The sequence below is a fragment of the Rhinatrema bivittatum genome, chromosome 7 (assembly GCF_901001135.1).
Source record: "Rhinatrema bivittatum chromosome 7, aRhiBiv1.1, whole genome shotgun sequence".
Taxonomy (NCBI): domain Eukaryota; kingdom Metazoa; phylum Chordata; class Amphibia; order Gymnophiona; family Rhinatrematidae; genus Rhinatrema; species Rhinatrema bivittatum.
In genome coordinates, this window is record NC_042621.1 from 36,303,586 (window position 1) to 36,325,271 (window position 21,686).

Here is a 21,686-nt window from a genome sequence, read left to right on the forward strand (position 1 = left end):
ACCACCGAATATGTAAAGTAGATGACGATATGGCATTGTTCCCCTTAATTCGTGTCTGTTCTATAAGATTTTAGAGAAGGACGTCTGCGACCCGACTGCTAGAAATAGTGACTGGACCATCCCTCGCCACTCTGTTTACATCCTCTGTAATGTCAGTCAGTGTGTGTAATGGAGATACGTAAGTGACGTCAGTCCTGGGCGAGCAAACTTTATTTCGAGCCTCTGAACAAACAAAATGACACATTGTAATCAGCCAAGACTTTAAAACAGGTTTCCAAACGATGACTGTCAAACTAACTATTACGATGAATATTATTGATGAATACTTGCATCCTAGTCTGCCAACCTGTCCTTTGTGCTGCCCATCATGCCAAGCCTTCCAGGAAAGATTGCGCTAGTGCAGGCTCTTCAAAGAGATGGGTAGTATTCGCGTGCATATTTTTAGTTTTGTGAGGAATTGAAGTGAGAATTTGATTTTTGCCGCCAGCGCCGAGCATATCGGGGAAAATAGCTTGCGACTTTGAGAAACGGATGCCGAATAGTCCTGAAAAAGTCGGACAGGGTTCCCCTGAAAGTTGAGCTGCTGGCGTTGTCGCTAGAACTTGAGGATATCTTGTTTATGGGCCCCATTTAGGAAACGAGCAATAGTAATCCTGGGTCTCGGATCTCCGGGTCGTTTTGTGCTTAGCCGATGAGCTCCCTCAAATCTGCAGGGACGGATGCAGTTCTGCCAGTTCTAAAGCTTCCAGAAGCCAATTTTCAAGCTCCACAGCAAGGTTTGTCTCAGCGATAGATTCTGGCAGGCCCGTGATTCTTAAATTGTTGCGCCTCAATCTGTTCTCCAGATCCTCCAACTTTTCACGGTGTGCTTTAAGTTGATTTTCCAGCACTATTATTTGTCTGGGTGCCGAGTTTGTCGTCTTCCAGGAGGGAGACCCTTCAAGTGCATCCATTCTTGGCTGTAATTCGTTCAGCGAACTTTGTAAAGTAGCAATCTGAGATGAGAGGTTGTCAAATTTTATATTTAGAGCCGCCACCACTGCTGCTGTGACTTTTTCCATGAGAGATTCGAGAACAGCTGCTGAGGGGCCTGCTTCCCCCGAGTCCCCATGGTCCAGCGTTTGTTTTTCCGGTGCAGGCCTCAATTTTTCTGTCCTTTTTCCATCCTTTAAGGGCCATGGTCGATGGCGATTTCTGCATGTATTTGTCTTTGGACATAGGCAGAGTAGGTTCTTGAAGAAATCAGTGTTTTAGAATCACAGATGGCTGTAATTAAAGCAGATTAAAGGTGGCTGGTGCTTGGAGCTGAGAGAGGTACGTCTGCTCAGCTCACCACATCACGTGACCTCCCCGCCGCTGCTTTTAACACCTCGCAGCACTTCTGAGGGTGATGGCATCGTTAATATTGTGGTGGGTGGAGTTACCCAGCTCCTATTCACTGCAAGGGTTGAGAGGTAAAAAGCAGCCTGTAAATCCAATAAAGTGCTTAGTGCAATTCATAAACTACTGTAGCTAGCAGCAATAGAGAAGGATCAGCCAGGTCTCAGCTGGACTGCTGCTTTTAGCACCCCACGACACTTCTGAGGGTGCCAAAATATCAGATCCTTCAGGAAAGCATCTGTGTTTGGTAGAGAAACTGTGTGTAAGAGCCCTCAAGAGGATGATCTGTCCTGGTCTGGCACAGTTCATAAACTGGGTCCTATCTTCCTGTGATGCAGCAATAATTGCCACAGAATTTGCCCCTCACCATGTAATCATGGCAATTGCATGTCTGCTTTTCCTTTCCACGTTGTCTTGTCCAGCATTGACTGGCTTCCAGGGCCTCCTGTTGCTGCCATCAGCTGACTTTCTCTTTTTTCTCCCATAGCTGGATTATTTCCTCCTCCCTGTAGCCACATTTATTTTATTTATTTATTTATTTGTTAACATTTCTATACGTGTATTTGGTGGGGATTGTCATATTGGTTTACATAATTTCATTAGGGATGGTCCAAGAAAACAAACCGGCAACCGATCCAAGATGGTTGATGGCAACAAACACAAGGAGTTGAATCGGTATAAAAATGGACTTTATTGAATCTTGCCCGACACAAAATGGTATACCTTATACCATTTTGTGTTGAGCAGCGAGTAGTACTGAACCGCCATTGCGCTTACAGCGGTGTTGTTAAAAGTGGCTGTTTTGAAAAAGAGATTCCATTGGTAAAAGCAGTTTGTATAGTTTTTGCTGATGTTTCTCTAAAGTATGATATGAGAGATCCATGCTAATCTGAGCCAACTCAAGTGGCTCTCAAGCCCCTGAGGCAGCTCGAATGAGTGAAACTCTGCCAGAGTCGGGCAAGATTCAATAATGTCCATTTTTATACCGATTCAACTCCTTGTGTGTGTTTATTTATTTATTTATTTATTTATTTAACAATTTTTATATACCGGCATTCGTAGGACACATCATGTCGGTTCACAATTAACTGAGAAAGGAAATTACAATGAACGAGGATAGAGAGAGTTAACGATATTACAATGAACTAGGAACAAGGATAGAGAGAGTCAACGAGCAGGGATACAACTTTGTAAAAGAACTGGATGAAGATTATCCATGTTAAGAGTAGATATGCATCAGAATGTTAAGGATGCATGTACACTTAAGAACTTAACATATGAACTTATTTACAATATTAATGTTAAATGCAGGGGCAGGGAGAGGGGAGAGGGGGAGCGAGGAGGGGAAAGGAGAGGAGGGGGTAGGGGTAGGGGTATAGGAGATCGTTAAGGCAATGGCACTTTCAAGGAAAGGCTGTTCGTAGGAAGGGAGGGGGGGTAGGGGAGAGGCAGAAGGGTGCTGGGGAAGGGAGCAGAAGGGTGCTGGGGAAGGGAGCAGAAGAGAGGCAGAAGGGTGCTGGGGAAGGGAGCAGGGAGGGAGCTGGGAGGGTGAGGGAGCTAAAATGGTAAGGGAGAAGGGGGAGCTGGGAAGGTAGGGGAGCAGGGGGAGTTGGGATGGCGAAGGGGAGGTTGAGGAGGGGGTGTGTAGGCTGAGCGGGAGCTGAGTAATTTCGAGACATGACAATGACTAGGATTGGGAGGAGTTGGGGTATGCCTGTTTAAAGAGCCATGTCTTGATTCCTTTTTTGAAGTGGCTCAGGGACGGTTCTAGGCGGAGTTTAGCAGGAAGGGAGTTCCAGAGGGTAGGACCCGCAATGGAGAAGGCTCTGTCCCGGGTAGTGGTAAGGTGCCCAATTTTGAGTGAAGGGGTTTGAAGGGTGCCAGCGAGGGTGTTTCTGGTGGGGCGATTAGTTTGACGGAAATGTGGCATATCCTCAAGCCAGGGGGAGTTGTTTTTGTATAATGTATTATGGAGGATAGTAAGTGTTTTGTATTGGGAACGGTAGGAAATGGGGAGCCAGTGGAGATCCTGTAGTATGGGAGTGATGTGGTCAGTTTTCCTGGTGTTTGTTAAGATTCTGGCCATAGCATTTTGGAGGATTTGGAGGGGTTTAATAGTGGAGGCAGGGAGACCTATGAGAAGGGAGTTGCAATAGTCGATTTTAGATAGTATGGTGGTTTGCATAACAGTGCGGAAGTCGTGGGCGTGGAGGAGGGGCTTCAGTTTTTTGAGGGTTTGAAGTTTAAAGAAGCCCCCTTTTAGTAGTGATTTAATGTGAGATTAAATCATTAGAACATTTATGACAAAATGTTCTAATGATTTAATCTCACAAAATCTCACAAAATCATGATTACAAATAATATAACGGCAATGCTAAAAAGTTAAAAGCTTCGTTACAATTTTTTCATAAAAATGGCCTAACAACAAGACTAATAGACAACAACATTTAACACATGGTTGATAGTGGATGAGTGCACCAGGCCAGAGCAGGAAAGAGATTGGAGGGGGATTGAAAGGTAGTGTGTGCTTTTAAAAGAAATTAAATCCAATGAGAGGGGAGGATGAATGAAGTATTGGAAGGGATAAGAGAAGAAATTGAAGGAAAGGGAGAAAAAAGCTGATGGGACAGGGGATTAGGAGAATGGAGGAGAACCAAGGGGGAGGAAAAGGACTGGATTAAATGGAAATGTGGTGACTGTACAGAAGAAAACCAGAACATTTTGAGAGGGGATGAAAGAGGAAAGAAAAGAAGAGGGAGTGGGAGAAAATAAGTAGGAAAGGAGACAGGCAATATTTAAAACCAGGTAGCTTAGGGGCCATTGGGCCAAAAAATCTGAAAACATTTTGTGAGAAAAAGATTCCTCTCAGGGAGAGAAAAAAACTCCGCATGCGGCCGGCTCGCGGGAGAAAAAAAAAAGACTGAGCTGAGGAGAGCTGGGCAGTGCGGGAAGAGGACTGCAGACAGTTTGAAAACTTTATTAAATCTAAAAAAATATTTATAATGTGTGCATTTAGTAAATGCGTGCAAGTTTATGCAAATGTGCTGCAGAATCTTTAAAACTGTCTCAAATAATTTTCTAACTTGCTGCAGAATCTACCCTTAGGCTGCCCAAGGAGACAACTGGCCTTGATTATAAGCTTTTTAAATTAACTTGACACTTTTACCAAAATCTAAGGCCAGCTATAGTAATCTATATCTTTTTTGTTTGACAGAGCACCCCCATCAGCGTACATAAACCACCAAACTGACTGGAGCATAGAGGAGACTGGATACCTTGAGGCAGAACGGGAGGGTGGGCTCTTAGAGTGTAACAAGTGCAGATATTTGTGCACGGGAAGAGGTAAGTGATGGTGGTAGATGTGGGGATTGTAAATTGCCTGCAGATGTGATGTGATCTCACTTCAGCACATCTGTGGAATACTTTAAGTATTTCAATACAGCCTATTCCCAGAACACTAGGATCTGACTACTTCTGTTCCTGCCTTATAAAATGCAGAAATTCTGGTTTATCAAGATGGGCAACAAGCTTCACTGGCAGCAGCAGCACAAGCTACACACACTCTACTCCACCACAGCTCAAATGCAACACTTGTAGCAGCAGTTGCACACACACTCTCATGCACTCTGCTCCACCACAGCCCAAGTACAACACTGGAAGCAGCAGTGCAAGCTTCCATTTTAATGCCTTGCTAATATGGTTCAAGTGTCCATGCCCATGCAGGACCTGGGCTCTGCAGTGATTGTCCTTTAGGGTATCACTTACCAGTTATGATGGTAATTAAGATGTGGGTATCTATTTTGGAAACTTGTTTTTCATTGCAGTTTTGATACCGAGAATTGTGTGGTGCAGTCATAAGTATTAGCTGCTGCTAACTCACAATGGGAAATTGTATTTGTTAAACATATCTAACTGGGGAACAATGAGGATTTTTACTCAAGGACTTCATGACCTTACACAGAGAACAGTCTTGTGGCTACATCAGTTTTGATCACAAACAGGCCCAAGGTTGGATTAAACATCCCTATGCGCAGGAATAGGGCAGGTACCACCTTCTCCAAGGATACAGGAGCAGTGGAGCATCTTCCTCCAACCATGCCCTGTGGTGAATGAGGCATTGCTGCCTCTGTCCGGCAGCACTCAGCCTGAGTGGCAGTGATCCATCAGGTCTGCCTTTTTAAAGGTATGAGGCGGGCTGATGGAGATTGTTTTACAGTGTTCTGAAGTCCTGCTGTGAGACCTGCATTTTTTAAGGGGATATGTTTGATGGGACTTTTGTGCCACCGGGACAGAGAAGGAAGTGAACCCTAGATAGTTGCTTACTAGAAATTCATGCCTGATAAGGCTCCAAGCTAGGCAGCTATTCCATTATATCCGTGCTTCCTAACTTCTGTGCCTTCTTCACAGAATGAATTCAACTAAGAATATTTTGTCTTTACTTTCCCTTTGTCTACAAAAGAAATATGAGGACAGATAGGAGCAGGGTAGAGACAGACTGACTGCTGAAAACCTTAATGTGTGAATGGGAACCCTGATGGTGAGGAAGGAAGTGTTTTCTGTCAATTCTACCTGACAGTTCAAACCATTATGATTTCATCCTTCAACTAGGAGATGGAGGCAGAACTTCAACTCATGCCCATGTCTTCCCTTTGTGTAGGAAACTGTGGCTGATTGTTTGCTGTGTTGGTAAATAGATGCCATTCTTCAGCAGCTCAACATCAGGAGTGGATCTGGGGGCACAAAGTCCATTTAGACCTGCTGTTATCCCACAGTATCTGGACCAGAGAATGCAGGCATAAGTATCAGTAAAGGTTTCACGGTAGTGGGATCTGAATATTTGACTCTTAGAAGAACCAGGATAGTCCTCAAATGTTCAGAGTATAGTGATCCACCAACAAACACAAGTCACCCAGTGGTATCTAAATTAGTCATACCTAAATTATTACACTTTTTGGTGTGTTTTTTTCTTTTCTTTTCTTTTTGTGGGACCTCCAAGTACCCAGAATGTATAATTAACATCCTGCTTTTACTCATAAGTCCAACTTTATTTTATTATGTTATTACTTTTCAATTAAAAAACTTTGCCCAAACCCCAGGAACTCAAACTTCTTTCAGTTTTTACTTTTTTACTTTTTTTTTTTATTTTTTTGTCAAAGATAAGTGTGGTTTTCATTTTTAGACTCTGTGAACATTGTTTTCTGGAAAGACTGCTCTAGTAGGGACCTTCGAGAAAAAGTAAAAACTGAAAAGTTGGAGTTCCTGAGGTTTGGGCAAAGTTTTTTTTTAATTGAAAAGTCATAACAAAATAAAGTTGGACTTATGAGTAAAAGTAGGATGTGAATTATACATTCTGGGTACTTGGAGGTCCCACAAAAAGAAAAGAAAAAAAAAGAACAAAAAGTGTAATAATTTAGGCATGACTAATTAATTTAGATACTACTGGGTGACCTGTGTTTGGTGGATTGCTCGTATTAGTCCCCACAATACATTACGTATTGGGCTTGGGGTTCTTGATTTATCAGAGTATAGTAATCCCAGGACCTGGTGTAGGTTGGCTGTATTGAGATCAAGGTAAATACCCAGGTAAGCCAACGAAGCTACTACAAATTGTCTGCAATCTCGTACATTAGTGTGGCAGTCCAGAAGAAACAGCAAAACTAGACACTGTGCTAGGAGCAAAGATTGAAGACTGCAAGGTGGACAATATTTCAATTTCTTAAGAGCTTCGGGAGTGATCTGGAAACTGTAAACTAGTGAGCCTGATGTTGATGCCAGGAAAAATAATAGAAGCTATTCTTAAAAACAAAATTACTGACCATATGGTTAGATATAGCTTAATGGTAAAGAGCCAACACAGATTCAGTAAATGGAAATCTCTCTTTATTAATCTATAAACATTTTTTGAAGGTGTAAATAAATATGTAGATAAGGGCATCCAGTCAATTTATAATATGTCTGGATTTTCAGAAGGCATTTGACTGTCCCTCTAGAAAGTTGTCAGGAAATTAAAGTGTCATGGAATAGGAGGTGATGTCATAGTGGGTTGGTAACGGTTAAAAGACCAGAAACCGAGAGATGAATTCATCCCAGTCATTGCCGCAGCAGTCCTAAATCGGGGGCCATACAATCACATAAGCTTTAAATCCAGTCACTAGGTATCTCTATTACATGATGAATGGGACTCCCTTTTCCTCTCCCCAAGGGCTGTGAGCATTACCTCCATAGCACTAGACACATTTTTAAGAGCAACCTGAAAATAATAGCAAGTGATTGGAAGAAAAGCATGATTGGCTTTTCATCACAAAATAATTATGGGTCTAATTTTTTCAGAATGGGAGAGACTAGAGAAAAGTATTGTCTATGCTATACTTAGTCAATCATGTAGTCATAGATGCAGCAATTTTGGGAATTAAGAACACAGTTTTCTTGGCTCTGCTTTCTTTTTGAGATACAATGGATAAGACAGAAAATATTTGAATTTTCAGAAGCTTGTATGTATTTAGTTTGCTTCCAGGGTGTTGATAAAAGTGTACAGTCAGTTCAAGGGGAGATGTTTCCAGCATTTATGTTGGCTGCTTATGATAAGAGGTGCTGTATATGATCTGTTATCTTTTTCTCAATAAAGATGCCAGAATACTACACCGCCTCTTTGTTTCCCTGCCCCCAACCCTTCCTGGGGCTGACTACCAGGGCATCTGGGAAATGTAGTTTCCTTTTACTTCCTGCCAAGTAACCTTCACCTCTTAAGGAAAAGACCCAAAGTTTTGAAGCACAGAGACTCACCTCTGGCTCAAATCACCACATTTATTAGTTTTTTGTAATTGTATCCATGTAATGGGCAGGTACACTGATAGTAAGTTATGTGGGGAAGGAGATAACATAGGAGAGATACAGATTAGTAGAAAAGTTTACTTTATAAAACCTTATCATACTACAATTGTGTTCTGGCAAAAATATATCAGTATGGAGGAAATTACAGTAATAAGTGACACAAGTAATATATGTAGCATATGTGCATATAAGACATGAGTAAAAATGAAACTATATATGCAGAACAGCAAAAATATATATTTATTTATTTATTTCAAATTTTTATATACCGGCATTCGAGACAGCAGTCACATCATGCTGGTTCACATAAAACAGGGGTGCATAGAAAACATAACTATAACAAAGGTGCTGAAAAGGCAGTTACATATAACAGGGTGATAAGAACTTGGATGAGAAGGAAGAGAAAGGATAGGTTATTAAATTACATATGTAAAACAATAGAATGGATAACCAAGGTGTAGTTGGAGATTAGTTGACTATGTTGGCGTCCGGGAAGGCTTGTAAGAATATCCAGGTCTTTAGTCTTTTTTTGAAGGTTGAGATGCAAGGTTCTGTTCTGAGATTTGAGGGGATGGAGTTCCATAACGGAGGGATGGCTGTAGAGAAAGCCCGGTCTCTTAGTGTGCAGTGTCTGGTAGATTTGGACGGTGGTACCTGTAGCGATCCCTTGTATGCATCTCTTGTCGGTCTTGATGAGTTGTGTAGTCGGAGGGGGATCTGTAGGTTGATGGGAGCCAGTTGGTGGGTGATTTTGTATGTGGTGAGAATGGCCTTGTATATTATTCTAAAGTGTATAGGTAGCCAATGGAGGCTCTTTAGTATGGGGGTTATGTGGTCCCTTCTCCTGGTATTTGTCAGAATTCGTGCAGCTGCATTTTGCACCATCTGGAGCGGTTTAGTGTATGAAGCGGGAAGGCCGAGTAGGATGGTGTTACAATAGTCTAATTTTGAAAAAATAATTGCTTGTAGAATGGTTCTAAAATCTTGGGCATGGAAAAGAGGTCTAATTCTTTTCAGCACTTGTAGTTTGTAGAAACAGTCTTTGGTGGTTTTGTTAATAGTGGCTTTGAAATTCAGGCGATTATCAATTAGGACTCCTAGGTCTCTCACTTGTGTGATTTTTGGCGTGGCTTGTTGTGCAGAGGTGATGGTGTTATTTTCTGAGGCGATGAGCAGGAGTTCAGTTTTGCCGGAGTTTAATACCAAATTTAAGCTGGTGAGGAGGAGTTTAATTTTTTGAAGGCATGTATCCCAGTAAGCCAGAGTTTTTGCGAAGGAATCCTTAATGGGTATCAGGACCTGGATATCGTCCGCGTAAAGGTAGTGTTTGAGGTTGAGGTCGGTGAGAAGTTGGCATAATGGTATAAGGTAAATGTTAAATAAAGTAGGAGACAGGGAGGACCCCTGTGGGACTCCTACTGACGACGGATGTTGAGAGGATTCTTTGTTCTGTATCTTGACCTTGTATCCTCTATTGCTGAGAAATGATATGAACCAAGATAGTGCTGTGCCTGAGATGCCTATGGAGGCTAACTGGTTAATGAGTAAGGCATGATTGACGGTGTCAAAGGCTGAAGAAAGGTCCAGTAGGATCAGTAAGAAGGCTTGCCCTTTATCGAGGCCCAGGATGAGGTGATCCGTTAAGGAAATGAGGAGGGACTCCGTGCTTAGTGTTTTGCGGAAACCGTATTGTGATGGGAATAGGAGGTTGTTTTCTTCAATGTAGTTTGAGAGTCGGGTGTTCACCAGTTTCTCCATAATCTTAGCTATGAAGGGGAGGTTGGCAATAGGTCTGTAGTTGTTTGGGTCATTAGGATCTAGATTAGGTTTCTTCAGTAATGGTTTGAGAGAGGCCAATTTTAGGTCATCTGGGTAAGAACCTTGTGTTATTGAGCAATTTATGATGTCTGACAGGGATTTGGAGATGGAGTCAGGAATTGATAGAAGCAATTTCGAGGGGATGTGGTCCGAAGGGTGAGAAGATGGTTTCATTTTCCGTAGAATACCTTGGATCTCGATGGAAGAAGTTAGTTCCAGTTCTTCTAAGCGGGAATTTTTGAAGGTAGTCTGAGGTGGTATAGAAGTAGATACGGTGTTAGAGGGCAGCTGAGTTAGAAGTTTGCTGATTTTGTTATTGAAAAATAGCGCTAGTTCTTCCGCTTTAGATTTGGCTTGGTTGAGAGCGATTTCTGATGAGTTTATTTGAGTGAGGTTGGAGACGTAGCTAAAGAGGGCTTTAGCGTCGAAGATTAGGTGGTGGATCTTGGATGCGTAGTGGTTCCTTTTGGATCTTAATGTATTGGATTTGTATTGGTGAAGAGTAGATTTAAAGGTAGATAGAGTGATGGTGCATGGGTTTTTACGCCATTTAGCCTCATTTTGTCTTAGCAATAATTTAAGCTTTCTTAGCTCTAGAGTAAACCATGGTTGTCTTTTGGACGAGTTGGGGTGAGGTTTTTTTGTTGTTAGGGGTATATATATAGAGATACTTACAATACAACATACTTGTAGGTCTCGTGTCCCTTATCTTGCTCCCAAAAGATAAGCAGCAAAACCTGATGTTGTTCCCGTAAGGAGTTAGCATACGGCTCAAGCAATTCCCTTCCAAGATATGAAAGCAGCTACCCAGGAGAATAGATCTGCATTCAGTGTCTTAATTGTTCTGAATAATTGGGGTTGGGAACAGGAATGTATAGTGTGCAGAGCACAGAGATGCACCGCTGGAGTTTTTGTTCAAGCAGTCCTAAGCTACAGTCATTTGGTTCAGATTTTTTCATGCCAAGCAATCCTAGGCATTTTCTTTCATTGGAGCTATTCTATCCCTGTACGTACCATCTAGATTTCTTCTGGTCCACTCTCCCTAATCACAACACAGCCCCCCCATCCTTCCCTTCACCAAATCTTCTGCTGTCAGTTGCAATTTCACAGATCTTAAAACAACCTTGTATATCTTGTTATTTAAACATACAAGATCAATGGAAGCTTACAACAACCAACTGGTGTAATCCTCTTATTCCCTATCCCCAAGCAGATCCTATAGCCACCTTGAACCCCTGGGTAGTCTATATAAAAAGAAGTCATAGATAGCCAGGTTCATCAACAGTTTAAAATCAGTTTCCTGGAATGCATGGGAAGGAAGTATATAATTCTTCCAAATGATAAAGAATAGTCTGCTTTGTACAAAATTAGTTTTAGACATATTCTTCATTTGCAACGTCATGCAATGAAGTGTTTCCTCACCTGGTCTTTAGATTTCTTATCCATAAGAAAGGCTTTCCTGGCCAAGAGCACCTCCCCCTCTCCTCTGAATAGAGTGGGAGGAGTTTTTAAAAAAAAAAAGTGCAAGTTTCAGGGTAAGAGGAATAGAATGTTTTCCACATCCTTTCCCAAAAAGATATGATTCATGGACAAGACCAGAAGGCATGTGTGTTAGATCCTATCCCCTCCTGATATTTCATGAATGTCGCTGTGTCTGAGATGCTAGCTCTAAATGCATTAACTTGGGATACATAAGCTCTTCTCAGAAACTTATATTTCAAATACACATTTAAGACCTTAAAACAACTCTTCATATCTCCTGTGATAGGGAAAGGTTTCTCTCTAAGCCATCTGTCCAGTGTTGAAGAGCTTTATGTAGCTTTGAAAGTGAAATCCTCTCTCATCTCCTCTATTTTGAAAAATGTGTACATACTACCAGATCTTCCTTCTTTATTGAGAAGACAAAATGGCTTAATTACAAATAAGAGAAAAAAAAATCACCATCTCAAGGTCTTTAAAAATTTGGTAAGGTAACATTTCCCCATTTCTATTGTCTAATTCCCTTAGTCGCCCAATACTGAAAATTAGAAGTTTGGGAGCCCAGCAAGAAGTCAAGGTAACGCCGAACAGGCAGTAATAGTGAACATGTCATGGAGCATCTAAATAATTTTGTCAACTGCTGCCATTCTCATCGTATAGGAGAGATGAGAATGTTCTTTGAGAGACTTTTGAGAAATTTGTTTGCGACATGTAAAACGTAAATCTAGTGGTTCTATCATAGCCTCCCCACCCCCTCAAATTGATATAATTAGACCCATCATAAGACTTGCCAAATTGTTGTCTTCTAAGACGAGAAACTGCAACATGAGGCTTCCCTCCCTTTCATCTAAAGATCAACATCAGCCTGTCCAATTGCTGTATATCGTTCTTCCGTATTCGACTTGAGTAAACTCTGAAGGATATATAACCATTAAGGGAAAAGCACCATTTTAAAAAGACTAATGCATCCCTTTAAAGATAATTGCAAATTTTGCCATGCTTGTAATTTACCTTTAGTATCTACAAATAGCTAAGAGATATTCAGAGTATAATTTCCACAAGTCAATCGACACATTCAACCCTATGTACCTAAATGCCCCCTCTACTCATCTTAAAGGGAATTGTCCTCTAGTGAGCTTTGGCAGAATCAGAAAAAACCAAAGCCTCAGACTTAGCAACATTGAATCTAAACCCAGAAAATTCTCCAAAGCATTCACTCAATATGTAAGAGCTCTGGTTTACTTAGAAAGAACAGTATATCGGCAAATGCAGCATATTTAAACATTTGAGGCCCTATTTGGTACCTACGATTTCATCTGCTAACTGAATCAACCTCAATATTGCCTTTAAGTCAAAAATAGCAGTGGTGACAGAGGCAATCCTTATGTATCTCTACCTATGGCAAAGGTATTAGATTGTACATTATTCACTGAAATAATTGCCAAAGGATTATTGCACAATAATTGTATCACCTTCTTGAAAAACCCTCTAGGCCCATGTCATGGCGCATGATCTGAAATCAATATTTCCCTGATCCCAGAATCTAAAGCTTTGGAGAAAAGACTCCTAGAAGTTAAAATATAAACAATTCTAGAGAAAGTGGAGTGTACTCTTAAATGGGTATAATTCTTTTCAAAAGGGTAAAGAGCTTGTGATGAGTCTACTAGCTCCCCTATGAGGAAAGACTAAAGAGGTTAGGACTGTTCAGCTTGGAGAAGAGAAGGCTGAGGGGGGATATGATAAGAGGTGTTTAAAATCATGGGTAAATGTGAATCTGTTATTTACTCTTTCGGATAATAGAAGGACTAGGGGGCACTCTATGAAGTTGGCATGTAGCACATTTAAAACTAATCGGAGAAAGTTCTTTTCACTCAATGCACAATTAAACTCTGAAATTTGTTGCCAGGTGATGTGGTTAGTGTAGTTAGTGTAGCTGGGTTTAAAAAAGGATTGGATAAGTTCTTGGAGGAGAAGTCCATTACCTGCTATTAATTGAGTTGACTTAGAAAATAGCCACTGCTATTACTAGCAATGGTAACATGGAATAGACTTAGTTTTTGGGTACTTGCCAGGTTCTTGTGGCCTGGATTGGATCCTGTTGGAAACAGGATGCTGGGCTTGATGGACCCTTGGTCTGACCCAGTATGGCATTTTCTTACCAAATCAACTTTGCATTCAAAAAGGAAATATCTTTCCCCTGAAACATCCTCTCCCTGGACATGTGGTTAGGTTTATTTAAGTCTGCATTGTATACCAAATTTAAAGCTTCACCCTCCCCTATTATTAAACAATCATCTACATATATTTAGTAATTTCCATAAAAAAGGAATGTTCGCAATTGTTGGGGGCATAGGTTACAAATTACCATCTGTTTCCTATATAGTTCCATTACCAGAATCTCCTAATGGCCCAGTGGATCTTAATCCAGTGGCGTAGCTAAAGTATTTGGCCCCTCCCCCCCAAATATCATTTTAAAATTTCCTAAACATAGATAAAATATTTCAAAACAGCAGTCACATAAAATAACACCCAATAATTAAAACTAATAATTTAAAAAATCTCCCACTCTCCATATTTGTTATCCTAAGATTTTCGTAGATTGGAGACACACATGCACACACACACTAATATGCTCCCTCTCTCTCACACACACATACATGCTTGGTGAGAGACAGAGGGAATGTGAGTGTAAGAGTGTTAGAGGAAGCATGTGTTTGAGCCCCACCCACACGACAAAAACTGAACTGGAAGCTACAACAAACCAGATTCTATATGCAGTGCAATAATGGAAAAGGAGAACATCACTATTCCTCAAAACAATATAATCAAGATATATAAATCAATCAGAATAGTAAAACCAAACTAAAAAAGTATGCATATCAAAACAGCTGATGAATAGAATTACCAAACACTAATAATGGCTGAATGCAAGTCCTCTTTTCCACATTTTCTCTTGCTGTTGAAGCATAGAGCAATGTTGGAGTCACACTAATCGTGTGAACATTTATTGAATAAAGGTATTAATCACTAGATTGTAGTCGTCATTCCCGCAAGCCACCCCCATGCCTCTTCTCTTCATTCCTATCCTCTAGGCTTTATGGATCCACAGTGTTATCCCACACCCCATTGAAATCCTTCAAAGTTTTGGCACCACTTCCTCCAGAAGAGGGTTCCAAGCATCCACCACCCTCTCCGTGAAGAAATACTTCCTGACATTGGTTCTGAGTCTTCCTCTCTGGAGTTTTAAATCGTGACCCCTGATTCTGCTGATTTTTTTTTCCAACAGAAAAGGTTTGTCATTGACTTTAGATCATTAAAACCTTTCAAGTATCTGAACGTCCGTATCATAATCACCCTTCTCCTCCTTTCCTCAGGGTATACATATTTAAATTCTTCAATCTCTCCTCATAAGTCATTCGTTGAAGACCATCCACCTTTTTGGTCGCCCTTCTCTGGACCGCCTCCATCCTATCTCTGTCCCTTTGAAGATACGGTCTCCAGAACTGAGCACAGTACTCCAGGTGAGACCTCACTAACGACCTGTACAAGGGGATAATCACTTTCCTTTTCTTACTCTATATTCCTCTCTCTATGCAGCCCAGCATTCTTCTGGCTTTAGTTATCGCCTTGTCATTGTTTCGCCGACTTCAAATCGTTAGACACTATCATCCCAAGGTCTCTCTCCTGCTCCGTGCACAACAGCCCTTCACCCCCATCAAATTACATTTCTTTCGGGTTTCCACACCCCATATGCATGACTCTGCACTTCTTGGCATTGAATCTCAGCTGCCATATCTTCGACCAGTCTTTCAGCTTCCTTAAATCCCGTCTCATTCTCTCCACTCCTTCCGGTGTGTCCACTCTGTTACAGTTCTTAGTATCATCCGCAAATAGACAAAACCTTACCTTCTAACCCGTCCGCGATGTCGTTCACAAAGATATTGAACAGGACCGATCCCAACACCGACACTTGCAGCACTCCGCTCATCACCGCTCTCTCTTTAGAGTAAGTTCCATTTACAATCACACATTGCTTCTGTCCTTCAACCAGTTTGCTATCCAGGCCACCACCTTGGCATTCACTCCCAAGCTTCTCATTTTATTCACAAGCCTCCTGTGCGGGACCGTATCAAAAGCTTTGTTAAAATCCAAGTAGATGACATCGAGCGCTCTTCCTCGATCCAATTCCTTAGTCACCCAATCAAAAAAGCAGATCAGATTCGTCTGACAGGACCTTCCCTTGGTGAAACCATGCTGCCTCTGATCCATCAATTCTACTGCTTGTAGATAGTTCACTATTCTTTCCTTCAGCAGCGACTCCAATACTTTTCCCACCACCAAGGTGAGGCTAACTGGCCTGTAATTTCCAGCCTTCTCTCTGCTCCCACTCTTGTGAAGCGGGTCCACCGTCTCTCTTCTCCAATCACTCGGCACCACTCCCGTTTCCAGGGATCTATTGAACAGGTCACCCAGAGGAGCCGCCAGCACATCTCTGAGCTCTCTCGGTATCCTGGGATGAATCTCATCAGGCCCCATGGCTTTGTCCACTTTCAGTTTTCCTAGCTCTTCCCATATATTCTCTACTGTAAATGGAGTTTCATCCATTCCACTCCCCTCCAGTTTCTTGTTAACTAGCGACGGTCCTTCTCCGGGGTCTTCTTTAGTGAACACCGAACTGAAGTATTTGTTTAATATTTCTGCCATTTCTTCATCTGTCTCCATCTATTGATCCTTTTCACCTTTCAATTTCAGTATACCACTTTGGATGTTTCTTCTTTCACTGATGTATCTGAAAAATGTTTTGCCACCTTGCTTTATCTCTTTGGCAATCCTTTCTTCTGCTTGACTTTTCACTTTCTTGATTACTTTCTTCATCTCCCTCAGTTCCACCAGATATTCTTCCTTGTGATCCTCCCTTTGGGATCCTTTATATTTCTTAAATGCTGTTCTTTTATCTTTTATTTTATCAGCCACCTCCTTTGTGAACCAGATAGGCTTCATTCTTTTCTTGCTTTTCTTTATTTTTCTAGCATATATATTAGTCGCTTTGGTAATTGCTCCTTTTAGTTTCGCCCACTGTTGTTCCACATCTCTCGTTTTCTCCCAGCCTTCTAGTTCTTCCTCCAGGTACTTTCCCATTTCAGCAAAGACCATGTCTTTGAAACACAAAACCCGGGTCTTCATGCGACTTCTCCATATCCTATTAGTGGTATGAAACCATACCGTTTGTTGATCGCTGGTGCTGAGGTAGGTGCTCACCCGGACATTAGAGTCATTATCTCCATTAGTGAGCACTAAATCGAGTATAGCTCCCTCCCTCGTAGGCTCCATTACCATTTGTTTGAACAGAGCCTCTTGCAGGGTATCCACTATTTACCTTCTGTGGAACCTAACAGCAATAGAGATTCTCCAGTCTACATCCAGCAGATTAAAATCTCCAACAATCACCACTTCTCCCTTCTTCCCCATCTTTTGGATATCTTCAACCAGATCTCTGTCTAGTATTTCTATTTGATTTGGAGGTCTGTAAACCACTCCACTAAAAACGGATGCCCCATTATCCTTTTTTAGGACGGCCCATAAAGCCGCTTCTTTGCCCTATCCTCCTTGCAGCTCGGATGCTTGGATATTGTTTTTGACATAAAGAACCATCCCCTTTTCTGTCCTCTCTGTCCTTCCTTACTAAGTTATATTCCAGTATGGCCGTATCCCAGTCATGTGAATCTGTGAACCACGTCTCCGAGACAGCAACATCATTAGGGCTTAAATTGCACCATTCATATTATACCCATATTCAATATCGATACTAATGTAGATATGAACTACTGTATACAAAAGTCACAAAAATACAGTCCAGTAGGTGTCTGGTTGTTATAGATTATGCACACCCAGTGACTATATATTTTCCAAATACCCCAGACCTCTGAGTTAAACCACTGATAGTAAAAGAGGTGTTATTTGGGAATGAAAAGGCTCCCATATCATGGGTACGTTAGGATATAAATCCCATATTTGAAAGGTGATGAATTCCTTTGTATATAGTTGTCAAAGCTGATCTCCAGTGACGAATAACGATTCACCTGGCTGCAACTATCAAATGATTAGACTAATACCCCCCTTCTTAATTGGAGGAAAATTCTCCTACAGTTCATCCAACATTATAACTAAAGGATCTAAGGGGAAACTAATACCTGTAAAATGATACATCCACAAGAGAATCTCAGACCAATAAACTCGTATTTTAAGGCATGTCCACCAAATATGGAAAAAGTTGTCAATTATCGTAACTCATAAGATCCATCTTTTTAAATTTATTTGGGGTGAAATAAAATTGTACAGAATTTTGTACTAATTTTGCTGTCTACTGACACACATGGAATTATCCTTCTTAATTCATAAGAACATAAGATTTGTCATACTGGGTCAGACCAAAGGTCCATCAAGCCCAGTATCCTCTTTCCAACAGTGGCCTATGCAGGATACCAAGGGGTAAACAGATTCCCTGCTGCTTATTCAAGGAGTATACTATAGGCCACCTAGCCAAAATAAGACGGCTGATGAACTGCTAAGAGAAATAAGGGAAACTAACCAATTTGGCAATGCAGTAATAATGGGAGATTTCAATTATCTCAATAAAGTTCCTGGATGGAATAAATGACTGCTTCATGGAGAGACTGTTTCAAGGACAGAGGAGAGCACTATTTTAGATCTAAGTCTTTGTGGAACGCAGGATTTGGTGAGAGAGGTATCGGTGGTGGGGCCACTTGGTAGTAGTGATCATAACTTAATCCAATCTGAATTGATGACTGGAAGGGGGACAATAAGCAAATCTACAGCTCTAGCACCAAACTTTCAAATGGGAGATTTTGATAAAATGAGAAAGACAGAAAAAAACTGAAAGATATAGCTACAAAGGTTAAGAAAGTATAACAGGTGTGGACATTGTTTAAAAATACAATGTTCGAAGCACAGTCCAGATGTATTCCACGCAATAAGAAAGGTGGAAGGCCGAATGCCTGCTGGCTTGGTGAAGTGAAGAAGGTGAAGTGAAGGAGGCTATTTTAATAAAAAAAAAAACTTCCTTCAAAAATTGGAAGGATCCATATGAAAAAAATAGGAAAAAGCATAAGCATTGGCAAGTTAAATGTAAAACACTGATAAGACAGGCTAAGAGAATTTGAAAAGAAGTTGGCCATAGAGGCAAAAATTCATATTAAAAACTTTTTAAAATATCTGAAGCAGGCAGCCTGCGAGGGAGTCAGCTGGACATTTGATGATCAAGGGATTAAAGGGGCACTTAGAGAAGATAAGTCCATTACAGAAAAACTAAATTAATATTTTGCTTTGGTGTTTACTAATGAAGATGTTGAGAAGATACCCGTTTCAAAGATGGCTTTCAAGGTTAATGATTCAGATGAACTGAACCAAATCATGGTGAACCTGGAAGATATAGTAGGGAAGCTAACCAAATTGGTAGTGCGATAATATTGGGAGATTTCAATTACCCCAATATTGACTTGGGTAAATGTATCATCGGGACATGCTAGAGAGATAAAGTTCCTGGATGGAATAAATGACAGCTTTATGGAGCAATTGGTGCAGGAACCGACAAGAGAGGGAGCAATTTTAGATCTAATTCTCAGTGGAGCACAGGATTTGGTGAGAGAGGTAACAGTGGTGGGGCCGCTTGGTGGAAGGGAGACAGTAAGCTCTCGTATTAAACTTTCAAAAGGGAAAACTTTAATAAAATGAGAAAAATAGTTTAAAAAAAAACTGAAAGGAGCAGCTACAAAGGTAAAAAGTGTGCAAGAGGCGTGGTCATTGTTAAAAATACCATCCTAGAAGCACAGTCCAGATGTATTCCATACATTAAGAAAGGTGGAAAGAAGGCAAAACTATCACCAGCATAGTTAAAAGGGGAGGTGAAAGAAGCTATTTTAGCCAAAAGATCTTCATTCAAAAATTGGAAGAAGGATCCAACAGAAGAAAATAGGATAAAGCATAAACATTGGCAAGTTAAATGTAAGACATTGACAAGACAGGCTAAGAGAGAATTTGAAAAGAAGTTGGCTGTAGAGGCAAAAACTCACAGTAAAAACTTTTTAAAAATATATCCGAAGCCGAAAGCCTGTGAGGGAGTCAGTTGGACCGTTAGATGATCGAGGGGTTAAAGGGGCACTTAGAGAAGATAAGGCCATCGCGGAAAGATTAAATGATTTCTTTGCTTCGGTGTTTACTGAAGAGGATGTTGGGGAGGTACCCGTAATGGAGAAGGTTTTCATGGGTAATGATTCAGATGGACTGAATCAAATCACGGTGAACCTAGAAGATGTGGTAGGCCTGATTGACAAACTGAAGAGTAGTAAATCACCTGGACCGGATCGTATACACCCCAGAGTTCTGAAGGAACTAAAAAATGAAATTTCAGACCTATTAGTAAAAATTTGTAACTTATCATTAAAATCATCCATTGTACCTGAAGACTGGAGGATAGCAAATGTAACCCCAATATTTAAAAAGGGCTCCAGGGGCGATCCGGGAAACTACAGACCGGTTAGCCTGACTTCAGTGCCAGGAAAAATAGTGGAAAGTGTTCTAAACATCAAAATCACAGAACATATAGAAAGACATGGTTTAATGGAACAAAGTCAGCATGGCTTTACCCAGGGCAAGTCTTGCCTCACAAATCTGCTTCACTTTTTTGAAGGAGTTAATAAACATGTGGATAAAGGTGAACCGGTAGATATAGTATACTTGGATTTTCAGAAGGCGTTTGACAAAGTTCCTCATGAGAGGCTTCTAGGAAAAGTAAAAAGTCATGGGATAGGTGGCGATGTCTTTTCGTGGATTGCAAACTGGCTAAAAGACAGGAAACAGAGAGTAGGATTAAATGGGCAATTTTCTCAGTGGAAGGGAGTGGACAGTGGAGTGCCTCAGGGATCTGTATTGGGACCCTTACTGTTCAATATATTTCTAAATGATCTGGAAAGAAATACGACGAGTGAGATAATCAAATTTGCAGATGACACAAAATTGTTCAGAGTAGTTAAATCACAAGCAGATTGTGATAAATTGCAGGAAGACCTTGTGAGACTGGAAAATTGGGCATCCAAATGGCAGATGAAATTTAATGTGGATAAGTGCAAGGTAATGCATATAGGGAAAAATAACCCATGCTATAATTACACAATGTTGGGTTCCATATTAGGTGCTACAACCCAAGAAAGAGATCTAGGTGTCATAGTGGATAACACATTGAAATCGTCGGTGCAGTGTGCTGCGGCAGTCAAAAAAGCAAACAGAATGTTGGGAATTATTAGAAAAGGAATGATGAATAAAACGGAAAATGTCATAATGCCTCTGTATCGCTCCATGGTGAGACCGCACCTTGAATACTGTGTACAATTCTGGTCGCCGCATTTCAAAAAAGATATAATTGCGATGGAGAAGGTACAGAGAAGGGCTACCAAAATGATAAAGGGAATGGAACAACTTCCCTATGAGGAAAGACTAAAGAGGTTAGGACTTTTCAGCTTGGAGAAGAGACGACTGAGGGGGGATATGATAGAGGTGTTTAAAATCATGAGAGGTCTAGAACGGGTAGATGTGAATCGGTTATTTACTCTTTCGGATAGTAGAAAGACTAGGGGGCACTCCATGAAGTTAGCATGGGGCACATTTAAAACTAATCGGAGAAAGTTCTTTTTTACTCAACGCACAATTAAACTCTGGAATTTGTTGCCAGAGAATGTGGTTCGTGCAGTTAGTATAGCTGTGTTTAAAAAAGGATTGGATAAGTTCTTGGAGGAGAAGTCCATTACCTGCTATTAAGTTCACTTAGAGAATAGCCACTGCCATTAGCAGTGGTTACATGGAATAGACTTAGTTTTTGGGTACTTGCCAGGTTCTTGTGGCCTGGATTGGCCACTGTTGGAGACGGGATGCTGGGCTTGATGGACCCTTGGTCTGACCCAGTATGGCATTTTCTTACGTTCTTATGTTCTTATCTCCTTTTTAAAGGTTAGTGCCAGCAGCTTGGTTCCATCCTGGTTTCGGAAAAGACTCCCCCCTTCCCCAAAAGGTTCCCCAGTTCCTTACAAAATTGAAACCCTCTTCCCTGCACCATTGTCTCATTCATGCATTAAGTCTCTGGAGCTCTGCCTGTACCTGGAACAGGG

General features: G+C 41.0%; 1 protein-coding gene across 1 annotated transcript in view; it reads left to right on the forward strand.

Annotated features, from left to right (window-relative positions):
* MARVELD3 (MARVEL domain containing 3) overlaps positions 1-21,686 on the forward strand; it is a 107,078-nt gene that overhangs the window by 53,362 nt on the left and 32,030 nt on the right. The window contains exon 3 of the mRNA XM_029608249.1: positions 4,595-4,722. Within this exon, the coding sequence (XP_029464109.1) occupies positions 4,595-4,722 (128 nt within the window). The remainder of the gene's footprint in view (positions 1-4,594; positions 4,723-21,686) is intronic.